This window comes from Pseudochaenichthys georgianus, unplaced genomic scaffold (assembly GCF_902827115.2).
Source record: "Pseudochaenichthys georgianus unplaced genomic scaffold, fPseGeo1.2 scaffold_686_arrow_ctg1, whole genome shotgun sequence".
NCBI lineage: Eukaryota > Metazoa > Chordata > Actinopteri > Perciformes > Channichthyidae > Pseudochaenichthys > Pseudochaenichthys georgianus.
In genome coordinates this window covers 1-20,000 of record NW_027263240.1, presented here as the reverse complement: position 1 = coordinate 20,000, position 20,000 = coordinate 1, and the positions used below count along the sequence as shown (strand labels likewise).

Here is a 20,000-nt window from a genome sequence, read left to right as displayed (position 1 = left end):
CTCTGTTTTTCTCTCCTTCTGTTGCCCTGGCTTTTCAGGATAAAAAACAGATGAATTACACCCAGGACAATGACAGGAATAGATTGGCGGAGGTGAATAATCTTGAGGAGAGATAAGAGAATGAGAAGAACACAGCGAGAACTGGGAGAGGAGATAAAACGTATTAAGTGGAAATGTGTCCGAAATTAGTCATTCATTCAGAGTGCAATATGATCACTTCATCCCTTGCTTCTGGTACTATAATTGCAGGTAATTACAGGATTAAAGGATACATCTGGGTGAGATCTAAAGGGACCGATCCCCCCCTTACCCTGTCTCCCCTCTCACTGCTTGCTGTCAAATTCATAAATGAGGAAGGATACATAATGTCTGGGGCGAATAGTAGAGGGAGGAAGTGTGATGGATGGATAGGGGACAAACGTGATCAAAACTATATTACTCTGTCTTTTCCATGGATGTAGTAGCGAAGGAAATTATTTTTAAAACGCCATATTTGTGCTTAATCCTCGGTGAACTTTGTTTTTTTTAATCGTGCCACCAAAATAAAAATATTTACTGTACATTCATGTCTGTAGAATATGGAATAATCAAGCCTTGTAATCTGTTGTGTTATGTCCCGTTTTCTTAATTCAACATTTACCATTTGGATTTAAAGTTAAACAAATAATCTGCTCACAGTAACCAGCCATTTTTGGAGATCAGGTAAAACATGATAAAACCAGATTAGACTTATTTAACGTTACTGTTATCTTCTTACATTTAGCTTTAATTGGCACTTCATCGAATCTGTATTTCATTCTTAGCTGACAGTTACCCCCGACAGAGTAGACCTGTCCACCAGCCCCAACACATCGCTGATAAATGATTCCATCCGAACCTCCATTTTCAGGGCCAAGCAGGCGGCATTTTTGTCAAACTGAAAAACCTCTAATCCAAGATAATGACTGGCTCATTTGGGATGAAACGGACATCATGGCTAGTGGACACAGTGGTTCATTTGAAATCCTTTGTTTCCTGAGCGAAATAGATTAGACAGAATGTGATACAGGATATTCACTCTGATCGTGTTTAACTGGCATGGTGCAGTTCAGTTGCTGGGCAAGCTGTTGGTTGGGATTCAGCTGCATGTAGGGCTTACACGTGGGGATTGATAATATCGGTTTACTAAAAACAAAACAAATCAAATGACCAAGATGTCTTGTGATTGAAAACAGAAGCAACTTATAATCATTTGTATTAGTATGTTTAGGTTCATGTTAGCTATATAAACAATCAGTTGGTCTAAAAAACTGAAACGTTAACTATTGAAAGCAATACTATTAAGTGGAACCTAATATTTGAACTTAATACTATTCCTTTCACCTAACCTAATACAATTATGTTTCCTTTGTTGACATAGTAAATGTAATTGAAGTCAACGTTTCAGTAAATTCAGTGCGTGCAATGGATGTTTTTTTAAACACAGTCTAGTAATATAATAAAACAGAACTGTGAAGCAAATGTATTTGTAGATCAAGCTAAAAATAAACGATCAATGCTCCTGGATTATTTACCATGAAAGCCCCGCTGCTCCCTGCCCTCTCCGACCCCTCGGATAACACACAGTCACTGAACTGAGAGCAGACGAGCACACACTGGTGCACACAGGTCACAACCTTGTCAATCCCTTCTTTGATTGCCTCATCACACCATCAGGGCATTACAGGTCCGTTCTCTGGGCCAGTTACCCCCCCGCTGCTCTCTGCAGAGACCTTCCTTAACCCCTGCGAGCCTAACATATGCCGGCGGTAACATCGATTGCAATAAAGCACTGAAGCAAATCATGCCATCGCAGTTTGTTCTCCTTTGGTCTGACAACTAGTCAACGGTTGTCGTGTTTGAACCCAAGTACCAGCTCAAAAGATGAGGTGTTGTCTCAGTGTCTGTTTCCGAGGACATTGATTTTCTCTGTTTAGGATGAATAAAGAAGGTTATATTAAACAAATCTACAGTTAAAGATGTAACTTGTACTGTCCTGTGCAATGTAGCTTCTCTTTGGACACACTCCACATCACTTATCAACTTCAACAAAGGGTTAAACGTCCCATATGTGAACAACACTTGTCCCACCAGGAATGGACTGATCGATTGTTAATGATTCCTCATAAAAATGACCAGTGTTAACTTTGTTCTGACATTGGTGGTTCTTCAGCCGTAGAAATAACCACTGAGCTTCAGTAAAGGTATTGTGCTCAAAGACCTCTAGGGAAACAGTCGACTTTGGTCTGTGTCCTTTCTCATACCAAGGTCAGTGTGGTTTATGGTCTACCAGTTGGCTGATCTTCCTCTAACCTTAACCGAGTTTTAGTAAATGCAACTGAACCGTAATGACCTATTTTGTCAAAGGAAAACTTCAAAGCACTCAACCCTCCAGCTGCTCAATATCCAGCACGAGATCAGAGTAAAGAACTCTAAGAATGTGTTGCTGACGAACCCAGGGGCTGTTTAATCCAACAGACTAAACGATAGGCTACGAGTACAGTATGTAGCTGGTCTGGTGTGGTGGGTGAATAACATTCCTCTTTCCTCAAGAAGGGCCTTTAATCAATCACACACACCAAGACTGACCACCAGACAGGTATTCAGTTACTCTGTTCCAAGCGGTTGCTTTCTGTAGAAATGGCAGACATACAGTTGCTGCATTCTCTTTTCGTATCACTGGATTCTGAACCGAGGGATGGTTGGTTCTCATTAGGAGGGGAGCGGTCGCCTGAGGTGATTTCTCTATTGATTGTGTTTACTGTTTACTGGGTGATAGAAGCGGCCCAGCTCACTTCAGTGCAACACAGGAAGTTAAAGACACCGCGAAACCCAACGGCCACTCAAAAACAGCGAGGATCTTATTATCTGATTTCTGTGCCAACTCGAGCAACTGAAGTTTCATTTGGGAATATCAATGTTTTAAAAGGATGGCCTTGTAAATACTTTCGCATTTAAGATAGTTGGAATACATTGTTATGAATGGAAGTACATTATTCAGCTGTTACACCGATGAAGACTGGCGCCGTGGTTATTTGTTGACTGGTATTAATGGCACCTCTGGCCCATTTCAACGATGTCATGGCTAGATCATTGTATTCATAAAGCACATTTAAAAGATTCAAATAGCAAAACAGCATTGTGAAAACGACAATAAAATAAAAAAAACTGAGTGCATGTCTTAAATTCGATAGTTCATTTTCTATGTGTATTTATGTATCTATTTACTCATAAATACTTCAAGTATTGATTTCTTCATTCATTATTGTGTATATTAATAAACAATGCTTTAATTGCAAAGCAAGCTAAGAAGCTTTTTTTTTGTATTTGTGGACAGATCTTCAAAAGTCAGTCGTTAAAACTGACTTTAAAAAAATATATATATATATAGTGTATCTTATATTAATAACAATTGAACAATGATTACAAACATGTAACACAGAGGCTCACAATACGGACCATGAGACAGGTTACAGCGGGACAAACAGACACAGGACAGTCCGGTCACAGAGGAGTCTTTAGAGGAGTCTTTAAAGGAGTCAATGGAGGGGAAAGGTGTCATTGTTATTGTATTGTAATTGCTTTTTAACATTTATTTTTTTATTAAATAATAAGACACAATGAAATACATATCGTCTGGTTGAATTGGTGTATTGGAAACCCTGGCAATCAGTGCTGCAGATTCCCGTTCTCTCCCTCTTACCGAGGTCAGCCTTTCTTTACTCGTGGACCACAGAGTGGCCTTTAACAAAGACCACTGCGCTGCTGAGGAAAGGGTTTCCTGACAAGAAGCTTGTTTGTGGGTCTGACCTCAAAGACAACGACTCAAAGCGTAACACCGTCTCTTACTTAGTTCACTTTGAGTCAGACTCGAGCACACACACACACACTCACACACACACACACACACACACACACACACACACACACACACACACACACACACACACACACACACACACACACACCGCTGATTAAAACTGGAAAGAGAAGATCTCCACAGAGGCTGCAGTACTTGATGTGTGTGTGTGTGTGTTTACTACCCTAGCAGATAAAAGACTGAAGGCATACAGCTCACACACACACACACACACACACACACACACACACACACACACACACACACACACACACACACACACACACACACGCATATAGGAGTTTGTTTTTCTTCAAGATCTCAACGAGCAGAAGGAAAGAGCAACACAGAATCAAAGCGCTGCTGTGTTGCATGTAGAAAGGACGTGGATCAGAAATAATTGCTACTCTTAAAATCCAAAGACAGCGTCAACTGAGAAGCAATCTCATCCCATCTTCCGTCTCCTCACCTTCCTCTTCCTCTGAATTGTTTTCATTTCGGTCAATAATGGACTATATTTAGTGTGGCGTTCAAGTCCTTGAGCTGCTGACCCCATTTACTCTGCCTCTCGGCCTGCAGGGGAATGGCCCGGTGTCACTTACACCTGTGTGCACGTGTAATGCAGCCTGCTCTCCTCTCTTTGGGTCCATGTGAAATATTGATTACAGCCCGGTGTGGTGCAGCCTCCCCAGCACACCAGGAGCTGAGGGGAGTGGGCGAAGTGTACTCTAATAATTATAATCAACAGTTCAGTAGGAGATGTGCTCCTCTGGTTGGATTCAGGAAGTCTGTCACCACTTCAGAGAAGCTTTTTGTTACGCTACACTATATTGTGTTCTGTTTTTAAGAATGCTTTTATATTCAGAAACAACAAATACACACAATAACAGTTTTGATTCAAAGCAGTGCATTACGTGTTGTGCTTCTCAGGTGATGTCACAACAACTTGACTGGTAGGGAATCAGCTAAAGACACTCTTTATCACAATATGACTCGCTAAGAACATATTATATATTTGTTGTCAACGTGGCAAGAATGTCAACGGATCAGTTTATGTTAGGATATTCCTTATCTAATAGATGAGAGGAATAATAAATCTAATCATTCCCTTTTTTCCTGCACATTTGAGAAAATGCATAAAATAAAAGATATGGTTATGTAATATGTACTTTTGTGAGCATTAAACCCATAGTTGCATATAGTTATACATCATAACTCGCTCAGATATTTCACTTTTTAATTTGTTTTTACATTGTAGAAATACAAGAAAGTCCTGCATCAAAATCATACGAGAGTGAAGTGTTAGCATCAAAGCATACTTAAAGTAATGTACCAAACGTAACAGAATGAGCCAATTCATATTATTTATGTTTTATAGTTATTATACTCATTATAATTACCATGATTATGGTTGCATTAGTGTATACCCCACTTCAATGTGGACACTGATTTCAACGTCTTTGTAGATACTTCTGAGAAGCTTGTGAATTCATCAATAAAGTTGCGAATAATAACAAACTATAACAATACTTTATAATGTATGTTTCCATATGTTGCTGTAAAGTAACTGACATTATCAAAGAAATCATGTGGAGTTCAAAGAGTGCAGGAATAGTGTAGATGAACATGTATAAACTCAAGTAAAGAAGAAGTACATGGAAATTGTCCTGAAGTATAGTACTCTATAGGTATAGGTACTTTCCAACACTGCATACTAACCCACGTAGTTTCACCCATTTCTTCACATATGCTATTTTATCCATACACTTTTGATTGGCATACAATCGTTATGATATTGTCACAAAGGAGCTGAGGACCAACATGCAGAACACGGGAAACCAGGGATAGTCGGTAATCAGCTTTATTGAAGGCAATAGGCTGGAAGGAGACAAAACGGCAGATAGGAGGCAAAGGGCTGGTCGGGGACAGGCGAGGGTTCCAGGAGAAAGCAGGACGGGAGTCGCAGGTACAGCACGGGTCAGGGAGCAGGCGAGGCAGGCTGGTCAGGGACAGGCAGGGTCGAAACCGGGAGAGCAATCTGAAGGGTAATGCGGGAAAGACTGGCATGCTGCAAAGTACGCTCTGGCACTGAGGTGAAAGTGAAGTGGGCCTAAATACTAATGGAGCTGATGGGTGCAACAGAGAGAGAGAGAGAGAGAGAGAGAGAGAGAGAGAGAGAGAGAGAGAGAGAGAGAGAGAGTGTGTGTGACTCCCAGGTGACTAAGGAATGTTAATGCAGAACATAGGTGAGTGAGAAAGCAGACTGTGACAGATCTTTTATTTCTCTTTTATTCTTGAAGGGAACATTTCTTCAGTTGTATAATCGTGTGTTAGTTGTTGCAACTAATTCAAGAATAATCAATCACAGGCAGAACACATCAAGTGTATAAACAATAAGTCATGTTCACATACATATGAATACATGAGCAGCAATACGCACAGTTATCTTTAAACACTTTGAACACAGCGAAGCAACTCTGTCACACACACACACACACACACACACACACACACACACACACACACACACACACACACACACACACACACACACACACACACACACACACACACACTATAGTCAGAGAGGATTATCCATCTAGACGCCGACCCCTACCGGTAACACCCTCTCACAAACCCACACACGCACACGATTAACCCCCGAGGCTCTAACCTCTCAGGCATAACAACGTCCTGCCCTGTAGCCAACCAGAGCTCCCCTCCACCCCCTCCAGCCAATCACAGGACCCCTTTGATCCCTACAGTCTAACAAACCAGCCTTGTAAGCGGTGGGCTGCCGTAACAGTTATGCCTCCCTTGATATCTTTATCTCTCACATCTTCATTTTCATTTTCTAATATTCCCCCTTATATTTCTCCCTCAGTGCTGAGGCCTGGCCTACCACGGCTGGGTTTATTTCTTTATGTAATATGTATCTCCTTCATGCTCCCAGCAGTACAGCCAGTTCTGCCTCTGTTCAGTTTATTCTTAATATATTTGTATATTACATTTCCACTTTACTAAGTTGCTTTGTCGATAGAGCAATATCAAATCTAAATAAACATTGAATTAGAGAAAGATCGGCCCTTTTGCTTTTTGCTTTCCAAATAGTACTTTACACAAACAAGCTAAGAGTTGTTACATGTGTTGTGATTAGTTACACATGATGTACGAATATAGACTCCCCCAACCTGTTAACACATGAATACAAAATAGTAAACAACAAAAATGAACAAATGACAACAATGAGACTCCAAGAGAAACAGTTGCTCACAAACTGAGTGTCTTTTTAAAAAATGTGGACCTCGCTGACACGTTGGAAAAAAGCCAGGAACCTTCCTCTTGTAAATCACTGCCACTCTTTGGTGAATAGCTTGTCAGCAGATGATTTGTAATGTAGGAGTGAGAGCAGAGGAAGCATGCGTGGCCCACATTAGCATCTAGAGGGAGAGTGCTGTTGCTGTCACTCGTCTCCACTCTGCTGGCAGGAAGTTGCTGTGCGGCTGTCAAACCAGTGTCACTCGCATGCCGGTTCGGGCCGTTTCCCGTCAAACTGTCACCACCGGCGGATTCTGCTGTGATTTTCAACGCTTTATCTCTGATCACCTCTTCCAGGGTGGATCTAGTTTCTGCACTCTTTGATACTTTTGATGTGAACTTCGGTCGCAGTTGGCTTCAACTGACAGGAAACAAGCGCTTTCCAAAGCTCTTGTTTCCTGTCAGTTGCTACATTTCATTCCCAGAGCTTACCGTTCCTCCCTCTGGACGCCTGATTTAGCGATTGAGGCCTTTGTTAGCAAGTAACAGCCTGGCTATTTATGAAGCTTGATTATTGTTGAGCTGCTGCGCATCTCCCTTCTTTTCAGTTGATATCTGTCTCTTTCTCAGAGAACAGTACTATGGCCTGGAAAATGTATTAGGTTATATTTAGTCCTCATCTCGCGCCTCCCTCCGAATGTCTCTTCTGTTTGCTTATCAAGAATCAATGGCAATAATAGATGCAGCGTGGCCACACAATGTTATCAGACTTTCTGTTGCTATTTATTTCTGCTGTTAGCTTATCTTTGGGAAATTGGAACGCGGTATTGTATGCACACAATATAGCATTTGCCGTCGTGTTGGTTTGCCTTTCTATTCACAGTGACCCAGAATGTCTTGACATTTTAAAGTCAGGAAGCAGGAGAACAGTCTGTCCCAAATAGAAACTTCTAAAAACAGACATTCTGCAACTTAAGACAATGGGAGCCTACGGAGTTACCGAACAAGGCGGAGGGTGCCGGGTTACATGGAGAGGAGAGGAGAAGAGGACACATAAGTGGTTTTCAAGGTTTTCAAACTATCATTTTGTTTCTGATTGTCAAGCCGGGGGTGGGACATACAAAGTGAAGGAGAATTATTAAGCAAGTCATTCTATTAATTCTCTACATCTGTCCCCGCTCAGTTCTTTCGCTCTGTCAGTACAGGCAGCAGACATTTAGCCTGGGAGCTCAGGCAGCGTAGTGCATGAAGTTGACCTGCTGTCTCAGGCTCTTCATCAGCTGTGTTAAGCATTGAACCCCCTCTTACTTTGGGTCATTCTTTATTATTATACAATTATAACGTTCAGCATTAGAGGGCATGCTAGGTGGTATACAATTGTCTCTTTCATATTGGAAACATACACCTGCATTCCCTGCAGGGATTACTAGAGGTTTATCTTAGCAGTGAGCAAGACAGAGCATATCAAAATACATTTCTTAGAGCTGATTTGGTATCTTTGGTCAATTTCGTAGTATCGTTATCAAGTCCAACGTTGTATTTAATATCTCTGACTGCAGCACAATTGCAGTTGAAACCAGCACAGATGAGTCTAATGAGTCTAGTGACTTCATCTTAAGAGATCTAAATAACTATACTACGAAATTGACCAAAGATACCGGATCACTTTATCTGGATCTGCACAGCTCCAGGCTGTTCTTATATATCGCCCCCCCCAAAGCCTCTGCCATCTTCCTGTCGGAACTATCTGAGCTACTCACCTCAATCTGAGCTACTCACCTCAATCTGCTCCATGTCCCAATCTACGCTCCTTCTTGGAGACTTTAACATTCATGTGGACTCACCCAGTTGCACATTTGCCTCTGACTTCCTGGCACTTCTGGACTGCTTCAATTTTGAACAGCATGTCCATGATCCCACCCATGCCAAAGGCCACACCCTGGATTTGGTATGTACCTCTGGCACAACTACATCCCACCTGCAGTGCCTCAACCTGGCTGTCTCCGACCATCATGCCATCCTGTTCACTGTGCCTATCGCCCTCCCCAGATAGCTTGTACTGCGGACAATCACCTACAGGAGCCTAAAATCAGTGAGCACACCAGCCATAACCAGCCTCATAGCTAGCCACCTGGCCTCCGATCCTCCTGACACCTCGGTTGACAGACTGGTAGCCCAGTACAACACTGCTCTTTCCCTGAGTCTCGACTCACTTTCCCCCCTCATTACTCGCACTGTCTCCTTCACCCACTCAGCCCCCTGGTTCACCACCAGTCTCCGTGCCATGAAAGCCTCTGGCCGCCAACTGGAGCGGCTCCACAAAAGATCTGGCCTCACCGTCCATCTGGAGGCATATAGAGAACATGTCAAATCCTACAAGGACGCCATCTCAAAAGCTAAGGCACACTACTACTCCTCACTCATCGGTGACCAGCAACACCACCCCCGTATGCTCTTCTCCACCATAAACTGCCTACTCCGCCCAATTGACCCCCCCGAGCTTTGCACCAGGTTCCTTGACTTCTTTGAGGACAAAGTCAACTCCATCCACCAGGAACTCCAGGCCTCTGCCCCATCCCATCCACATGCCACACCACCTCCAGTCAGTGTTCGTTCAACTCAACACCTGCCTCAATGTTGTCTCTCCTCCTTTGCACCAGTGGATGCCACACAGGTTACCAAACTTGTCTCAAAAGCTAAGGCTACAACCTGCTCCCTCGACCCCATGCCCTCTGCCCTGGTCAAAACTTGCCTACCCATTCTCTGCTCCACCATTGTTAAAATCATCAACTCCTCCCTGGAATCAGGCAAGGTTCCCGCCGTCCTCAAGATAGCAGCTGTCACCCCCATCATCAAAAAACCTGGTCTGGACCCCGAGGACCCCAGCAACTTCCGGCCGATCTTCAACCTTCCTTTTCTTAGCAAGATCATGGAAAGAGCAGTTGCTGCCCAGCTCCACCATCATATGTCCGACCATGAGTTCTACGAACCCTTCCAATCAGGCTTCAGATCCAACCACAGCACAGAGACGGCCCTTATTAAAATAACCAATGACCTCCTCATAGCCGCCGATTCAGGCCTCGTCAGCATCCTCATCCTCCTGGACATCTCCGCCGCATTCGACACAGTCTCCCACACTATCCTACTCAACCGCCTATCCGTCTACCTTGGCCTCTCTGGTACAGCCCTCTCCTGGTTCCATTCCTACCTCTCCAACAGGCAACAGTTTGTGACCATCGGAAAATCCAGCTCTCCCCCAGCCCCTGTGAACCAAGGTGTGCCGCAAGGTTCAGTGCTCGGCCCCCTTCTATTCAACATCTACATGCTCCCCCTCGGTGAAATCATCCGCCGACATGGTCTCAACTTCCACTCCTATGCCGACGACACCCAACTCTACATCAGTACCAATCCATCATCCCAGCTACCCCCACTGTCACTTGTCAACTCCCTCAGCGACATCCAAGCCTGGATGTCAAAAAATCGACTTAAACTCAACAATAACAAAACAGAGCTCATGGTTGTGGCCCCAAAAACACTGCTCCGGAAGGTTGGAGATCTGCTCCTCACCATCGATGGCGGCTCCATCCACCCTTCCCCTGAGGTTCGCAGCCTGGGCGTCACTCTGGACTCTAGCCTCACCTTCAACTCCCACATCAGGTCTACTGTCAAAACTGCTTTCTTTCACCTACGAAACATCTCCAGACTCCGGCCCTCTCTCCCCGTTGCAGAAACATTCATTCATACCTTCATCTCCTCTCGTCTGGACTACTGCAATGGAGTTCTGTTCGGGGTCACCAGCAAAGCCCTGGACAGGCTCCAGTACGTCCAGAACTCTGCAGCCAGGCTCCTCACCCACACTAAGCCCTGGCAACACATCACCCCTACCCTCATCCACCTTCACTGGCTCCCGGTCAAGTCACGCATCCAGTACAAACTCCTCCTGCTAACCTACAAATCTCTCCACTCCCTAGCCCCTGCTTACATCTCTAACCTCCTTCAGCCCTACACCCCCTCTCGTCACCTGCGGTCCTCTGACAAAAGGCTGCTCTCCATCCAGCGCTCCAAGCTGAAAACATTTGGCAACAGAGCCTTCAGTGTCGCAGCCCCCACCCTCTGGAATTCTCTGCCCTCTGCAATCAGGAATGCAGACACTCTGGACACCTTCAAAAAACACCTCAAACACCATCTGTTCACTCAGGCCTTTGGCCTCAACTAATATACAGTCACTTATTTCCTGCTATTGCTCTGTATGATTATTATTACCTTTTGTTTTGTTACTTCCCATTGTAAAGCGTCCTTGGGTTTCGTGAAAGGCGCTATATAAATTGAAATTATTATTATTATTATTATTATTATTAAAAGGTGAACAAAGAAAGCACACATGGATGAATGTATTCTTACTTCCTATTTCACAGATTTTCAGAAGAACCAAAAAAGGCAGTGTTCTCTGTTCTGAGTACAATGCAAGCATGTCACTCCCTTGTGGTCCGGATCATAGCCAGAAATCCTCCAAACATGCTGGCAGGCCATCAAACACTCACTTAATTGTGGAGTGTCAGTTAAAAGAACGAAGCACCTGAATGCACTGTGTTCTGCCTTGTGTATGAGTGCATGAGTGAAGAGCGGATTTTATTGCCGTTAAAGTATAGTGGTGTCAATAAAGGATCCTTTTTCAACCCATAATATGCATCATCTTGTTGTGTGTTGTCAGTTTAGGACACATAGAATCACTTTTATCTCATGGATATGTTTTAACATGCAGGTTAAAGGAATGCATAGCCTTTACAATTCGAACAATGGATCCTCAGTATATAGAAGAAAGAAGACAACGGTTATATGCGACTAAGTGCCATATAGAGATGACCAATCAAAGGGCAAAACACATTTGCTGATTCGAATATGTAGTAATGTGCAAAACTGGATGGATATTATAGATAATGTTTCACAGTGATTGTCAATTGAACGACAAAAGTTAGGGGCAGAAAGTTAAACCAACTCCATTGAGTTATTGGGCTTTCATCTGCTCTGGATGAAAGGCTTACTCCATGCTTCCAAAGTAGAGAGGTGGTCAACACATGGAAAGTGTATTCAAGTGAATAATAGTAACAAAATAAAACGGAACAGAAAGAACAAACACCTTACACACTTCCTACTTAATTAACATGACAGAGAACAGCGACACTGAGAATGTGAGGAATGAAGCACAGCCGCAGAGAATAAACTATGGAAAATGACAAAAGTGAAATGAAATAGCATTTCTACAACACCGATCTCACAACGCCGCCTCGTAAACATTGTTTATTTCCATACAACTTGGCTGCAGCTCAAAATGCTTACCGTGCACACACACACACACACACACACACACACACACACACACACACACACACACACACACACACACACACACACACACACACAGCAGCAGTGGTGTGTTTGATGAAGAGGGCTGCTAGGTAAAAGCTACGGCTTCTAATATTCACCAGCATCAATCTCATGCATGGACAAACAGAGGCAGTGGTAGGTGACACACACACACACACACACACACACACACACACACACACACACACACACACACACACACACGCACGCACGCACACACACACACACTTGCATACACACATACAACAGAACAGTGTTTATTGCCATTCTTTCCAATACGGCACCACTGTAATGGGTTTATTATAACTTGCAATGACAGTTCTAAAAATACACCTTTGCCTATTTTTGTTGACAATTGCTTTGTCTTTTTAGACAGACCATAACGTCTGTAGTTGTACATGTTAATGCATTGCAGATGTTTTAAGATGTAATGATGATAACACTAGGGATGCTCCGATCGATCGGTCACCGATCGAGATCGGCCGATACTCACTCTCTACCGATCGATCGGTGCTCTCGAAACATGCCGATCGCGAGAGCCGATCGCATGACGTAAAATACATGACACTTTTCTCTGTGTGCGGCAAAACAAGTTCTCCAAAATGGCTTCACCGGTCTGGCATTATTTTAAGGTGTCCGAAAATGAAAATAAAATAGCGGAATGCAAAGTGTGTGAAGCAGAAATCCTGCAGCTCCGCCCGCTGTGACGGACCGGTGAGCGGAGCAACACACACACTACGAGTTAGACCTAACACACTTTTCATCTACCTCTGGAACAAGTTAAACTAGTTATAAATATATTTATTCTTCACTCAGTACTGGATCAGTGAGCTGCATGAGATACTGACAGGCTGTCAGAGGAGAGAGAGAGAGAGAGAGAGAGGAAAAGAGAGCGCTTCCGCTCATTTCTCCCGTGTTATTATCCAAAGTGAATGTAAACTTGAATAATGAACTTCATTTGAATGTAATAATTAAGTTGATTGTTGTTTGTGGAAGCTCCAGTGAATGAGCATTAACTGAGTTTTAAACTTGAAGATTTTAAAAGATTTAAACATCACTTTAAATCTTCCATTTAAAGCTCTCGCCTTCGTACTGTTGGTGACAGGGCGTTCAGTGTTGCGGCCCGCACCCTCTGGAATGCACTTCCTCCCGAGATCCGGAACGCTGCCTCACTGGACATCTTCAAATCCTCACTGAAAACACACCTGTTCACCGTGGCCTTCGGACCCTAGTCCTTTCCTGGTCCCCCGGCTTCCTTTATTTGATTTTATTTCTTGTTGTTTTGTCTGTCCACCATGTAGGCGCTTTATAAATTCCATTTATTATTATTATTATATACCTCATTTTTTTAAAACGCCCTATTATAATTTGGGGGATTTTCCCACATCTCTATGTAACACAATGATCACTTTGTACCACTATGTACAGACATCTCTAAATGGTTGAGGGTGAAAAGAGGTGCTGCAGCATGAGAACAAGAAAGAGCTTTTTGAACATTAAAGCAGAGAAACAAAATGCAAACATAAGCCTGAGAATCAGCACACTAGGAAGCAGTACTGTGACATTATCTTGAGTTTTTTTTATCAAATTTCTTTTTTTTTGTATCATTTTTTGTATCTTTTTTTTTGTTATGTTCTTTCCTCTTTAAAAAAAACCTATTATTAAGCTTTTTTTTTACTTTCTTCGACTTACACACAAATTCAATCGTCAGCCCTCCGGTGAGTTATCCCTCACAGACTCGCACTCTATTCCCCAAGACGCACTGCCCCGCTGCGTGCCTGCCTTTTCATTGACCAATAAAACAACCTGAGCTTTATGGCTCTACCGATTCCAATGGAGAGAAGGGGAAAGACAGAGGAAGGAGGGGTACAAAGAGAGACCTGAGCTTTATGACCCAAACTCAAATTGATGTAATAGTGGAGAAATAGAGGGGTGTACCAAAAAAGGTAAACTCGATGGAAAGACTGACACAACAGTAATAATGTGTCCACCATATAATATGGAAAGAAAAAGGGAAGAGGGAGTGGGTAAAAGCAAGAGAGCGAGAGAGCGTTAAGCCCATAAAAGATACAGAGCCATTCATGACTTATAAAATAACAGCCATCGATGTGCAAAGCAAAACTGCAGCGTAGATGAAATAGATGATATTTTATTGTTCTAGCCCCCAAGTCCCAGTCTGTATAAATAGCTATTGATTTAACGTGTTTTATTCCACCAGCCAGGCCAACTGTGAGGCCTGGGAGACGTCAGCTGTTCTGTTCTGCATTTTGGACTGCAGACTTCTGTCGGATGAAGGTTTCGTCCCAAGTTCCTTCCAAGCACCTTTAGTTGTCTGTCTGTGTTGTCCCCGGGGACTTGTTGGAAAGTAAAGAAGATAACTTATAGAATATCTTATATCATTGTTTTACTTTCTTAGCACCGGCAAATAAACAGAAGGACAATAAAGGAAGACTTTGTATCGTAGAACTTCATTTGAACAAGGCCACTTACTCGCTGAATGAAGCTGCCTTCATATGATAAGCAATGTACTCATTGCTTACAAGGTTTGGCACAGAGCATTGCCGTAAATAAAGCTGGATTATATCCTACTGTTACTAGGGCTGCTCGATTATGGCAAAAATCATAATCTCGATTATTTGGGTTAATAATTGAAATCACAATTATTAAAAACGATTGTCCATTTACTTTGAAAACATCCATTTATTGAAAAAAGAAATGTGAATAATATGTTTGTAACAGTTGATTACCCTGAACTTTAAGTATAACTCAACTGAAAACAAATAAAAATAATAATAATAATAATAAAATTATGTTGTTTTCATAATCGTTGCAAGTCAAAATCGTAATTGCGATTAAAATACGATTAATTGAGCAGCCCTAACTGTTACCCTTTGCTAGTTTACGCCGCTTCATACAGCCGTAATCGGATTGGTTGTGAGTTAAAGTATCAGCTTCAATTGACGTCAAATTTTAAATAATTTGAACATTGTGCACTCCGAATGCATTACATAATTCACTTTTGCTGAATGTGTTTGTCCAAAGCTCACCTTCACACACATACTGGAAGGCACGACTGTCCTTCTCAAGGACCGCATGAGCTTCAGCTGCTCCAAATCCTAAACTGGACAAATATCTTTCATGTATGCACTTTGAGAATAAAGACTTACCCATCATAGCTCTATACACTCATGTGGAACTAGGGGCCTTGATCTCTTTAGATTCCTTTAGCAAGGAGGACAGCCATTTTAATGGCAGCTATTGTGAATCGCCCTCAAGTTCTCTAACACAAAGTTATCCAGAATAACCTCCAACAAAATACCCCAAGCAATGGTTTATGAGTATCAGAAGATACATGAACCAAAACCTAAGGCAATGAAATTAACTGAAATGCTCATTGAGCTGTTTTTATCTCCTATGAATACAATACAAACACATTACATCTATCAGCACAGATAATTCACCACTGATGCAACGTTTGAATGTAGCGTCTGTGAAATCAGACATTAAACACGTTTCCTGGCCACTACCTTACAGTACCTGTCTCTGGTACCAGAACATCCACATCTAGTGCAATAGAGGTTTGTTTCCACTGTATCTCACTCCAGTTTCTTTATTCATGTCTTTCTTTTCTTTGCATCTTCATCTTTGGATTTCCTATTGCTTCTTCTTTCTCTCTCTCTAACACACCCTCACACATAGTCACACATTGGCACATCACCACTTCAGCCTGCAGGCCTAGTCAAAGTGAGGCACCCAGCTGTCACTGCTTTCCATTTGAGTCCGCTAATGGAGAGATGAGGGCCGCCCGACGTCCGTGAGTGTGAAGCCTGAGATCTTCCTCCCACCGACTCACCGCCTCAGATTCACACACTTACCGTACACACACATATTACCTCCAGCCTCCAAAGTGCCCATTTTACACAAACCTCCATCTTAAACACTTGTTATTCCATGAATGGAAACACTGTCTTCAGATATATCCTTCCTGTGGCAGGTTGGCCTTTGTGGACTGAGAGAAGGGTTCATCTATCTATTGATAGCTATAATATCCCAGATGATAACCAATACATTTGGATACGATTGGTGGGGTTGAGAGTAAGATATGTCGTTTTTTGGATATGTTCTGTTTTTGTAAGCATACAGTCGTATTGATGCTCCACTCATGCAGGTGGATACGTATTCTTCTGGGAACTTTCTGTTATCTCAAGAAATCTAACCTGGAAGACAAACAGCAGGACACATGAGCCGATCCAGAGGCAGCAGCCCTGGAAGTTGTTTGTTTCCCTTTGCGTTGGTGGCGGTTTCCGCTCCAGCGAGTGCCTTCTGGTTCATTCATGTTGTCTATCTCTGTTTTATCAATTATTTTTCCGTACCTCCCTCACTCATTCTCACCTTGCCTTCACACTGTTTATATCTTGTATTTTTATTTTCACCAGAGGGCTGGATGAAAAACTGAAATGCACTCAGATATGTTGACAGAAAAAGACACACATGCGCTATGAAGGGCTAAACTGCGTTTGGGTTTGAACTGCTATGAATGTGTTTGACTCTTTTTGTAATGACTGTCATTCACAACGACTGCTGTCCTCCAGTGTTTTACTGCGTGACTGTTTGTTCTGGTGTTTCCGTGTGCGCAGTCATTGACAGTTGTGCGTCGTTGGAACTTGCCAGCAGTAACATCTCGACAGACACTGACAGTTATTTTGAAAGAATGACTATTGAAGTGCCTCTGCCAGTTTAGTGGCCACGGGTCGATTTGCTCAATTTGTTCCAGCCTCAAAGTGGAGATCATGTGGTGAATCCCTGACCTGTAGCAAAGGGCCACACATCACTTCAACTCCAAAATAGATTTTTGTTGAAATGACCATTTAACAGATGTTTGATTAGTTTGTCAGATCAGACAGGAGGTGTTTGGGAGGTCAAACTTGTTTTGAAAACTGTAAATGAAATGGATATAATATTGCCAAGAAAGACATGAATATTGTTCAATTCACCAAGGTAATGCAAGAGCTGAGCAGTCATGTGACCTTTAGTTTGTCTCAAAATCTAGTTTAATTATCAAGTGTTAAACATTCTGGCTGTTCAAGAGATTAGGATTGATGAAACTACTGATATAAAGAGTAACTGTGGTATTATTCTTTTAAACCTGAACTTATTTTGGTTCACACTCAACTCTCTTCCATCAGTTGTGGAAAATACGGTGGCCACAAAAGTCCTAACAATGAATTGATTGACCAACAGTGCAAATGGATGGCAAAGTGGTAAGGGTTAGGACACTTGTTACACGTTGGCCACAACAACTGTTCATACCATGGCACTTTACAGACCAATAATAACTGATTGCACCACTTTCAATGTTTTCAGTGCAGCAGAATGGCTTTAGTGGTGCTCTGCCGCACACACGTGGATGTTAACGGGCTGCTACAAGAGTCACATAAGCCGTACTTTTCCCACAAAGGTTCATGCGAACTTAGTTCATGCGAACTCTTTAGTTCGCATGAACTAAGTACAGATCGCGTTCACACCAGAAAAAGTCCATGGGGGTGGATTAGGCAAATGAAGCCGCTGACGGCACTTCTTCTTCTTCTGCTTTGGGTTTACTGGCAGGCCGCAAACCACTTCACGGTGTATACTGCCGCCCAAAGTCCCCGGCCGGAAGTCCCCTTCTACTGAAGCCTTCCGAGTAAATCGCCAGAACGCCGACACCTCCTCATCTCCACCGCTCCCATGTTTTATTTTGTGTTGCCATAAGTTAGTCTCTCTGCGTTTCTGCGCTGGGCTAATGCTAATGCTAATAATGCTAATGCTAGGATAATAAAATGGCGGCTTCACAAAACCTTTTGGGAGTTTTACGGGGCGTGGTTTGCAATTCGCCCAGCCAATCAGGAATATAGCTCTTTTCTCAAAAAAGAGCCGCTCGAAAGTCCCTGCTAGAGAGCAGGGACTTTCGAGGGGGTAAAAAGGTTCGCATGAACTACTTTTAGTACCGGCTCTTTTTGGTGTGAACGCGATCATGAACTAAGTTCGCATGAACCTTTGTGGGAAAAGTACCGCAGTGTGAACGCGGCTATGGTTGAGTGAGATATAAAATCAAGTCTTTCTTAAAAACACATACAACTTAAATAAATATTACATTTTGTACACTATACTATAATGTTGCCAATAACAGAGTAGGTTATACCAGGTTGTAAGCTCTACGTAAAAAACATTCTATATTATGCACAAAGTTTGTGAAATATTAACTCACATAAATTATATTTACTGCATTATAGCTTATAATAAAACATTAGCTTTGTGAAAACAATGCTTCTGAAGTGACTGCTTCTATGACCAACAATTTAGTCAAGTATTGCTTTTACCTTGGAGAGAGCTGATGTAAGCCCTAAGCAGTACAAGGTCTTGTCGAGAGTGACAATACATTATCTGCAAAACCAAAACTAAAATGGAATGAAGAAAAGTAAATGTATTACACAAAACAGAGTTAAGCTTAAATATCTATTACACTGTTTGTCTCCTCTCTCCTAAAGATTACCTACAAGGCCTTGAGCTCATTTGACCCCAGCGCTGATCTGACCACCCAGAGGGGACGGGTGTTCAAGCTGAGGAACGAGACCCATCATCTGTTCGTAGGCCTCTACCCGGGAACCACGTACTTCTTCACCCTCAAAGCCTCCACCAACAAGGGCTTCGGGCCACCAGTCACCACCCGCATCAGCACCAAGATAGCAGGTACGAATACTTGCATGTGAAATCATTCAGTAAATCATTAGCTATTTGTCTGTCCGTTATTTGGTGGTGACATTTGTTTGATCTTTGCTCTCAAATCAAACCAAGACATGTTGTCACTTCTTATAACGACACAATCCGATACAGGAGACGCTGGAGGCTTGTTTTGTTGGCCAGGCGGTGGCTTGGTATGTCAGTTTCTCCATGGATGTACCTTTCTGTCTATTTGTTGTTTGTGCCTTTGTTAGTCTGACTTGTTCCACTACGTGTGTGTCCCTCTGTTGTCACCTGCCTCAGCACATAGCAAATGTCAATGGCACCTCCAAAGAAAAGAAAAACCTTCAACTTTGGTGGCAAGAACTGTAATAGTCCCCGCCCATGTTGAAGCATTTCTTCATTGTGGAACAAGAGGACTCTATTATTTTGTGAAGGGTGTTCCTTGTTGTTCAAATGACAGAATGATTGATTCAAAATAACAACCCTTCACCTTTTTCTTCTTTGTCGTCTCTCTTTGCCCTTTATTTCTCTTACTCACCCTTCAGACACTGTAGTCTCTTTCTTCCTCTCTGTCTCTCTTCCTATCTTTTTCTCACTTTTTAAAAATGTACCTTTCTCTAATAATCCATTCCTAAATGGCATATCTGATTGCATCTTCTTCACAGGATGTCTTTTATTATTGTTTCTTCTTATTGAGGACCTTAACTTTAGTTTATTTTATCATACATTTTATATTTTTGCCAAAAGTACTAGTTTA

General features: G+C 42.5%; 1 protein-coding gene across 1 annotated transcript in view; it reads left to right on the top strand.

The window, feature by feature from the left end:
* Positions 1-19,249, top strand: part of LOC117443845 (receptor-type tyrosine-protein phosphatase T-like) — a gene marked incomplete at both ends in the record, with an annotated part of 95,357 nt that extends 76,108 nt beyond the window's left edge. The window contains one exon of the mRNA XM_034079667.1: positions 19,048-19,249. Coding sequence (XP_033935558.1) covers positions 19,048-19,249 — 202 coding nt within the window. The remainder of the gene's footprint in view (positions 1-19,047) is intronic.
* Positions 19,250-20,000: the final 751 nt, after the last annotated feature.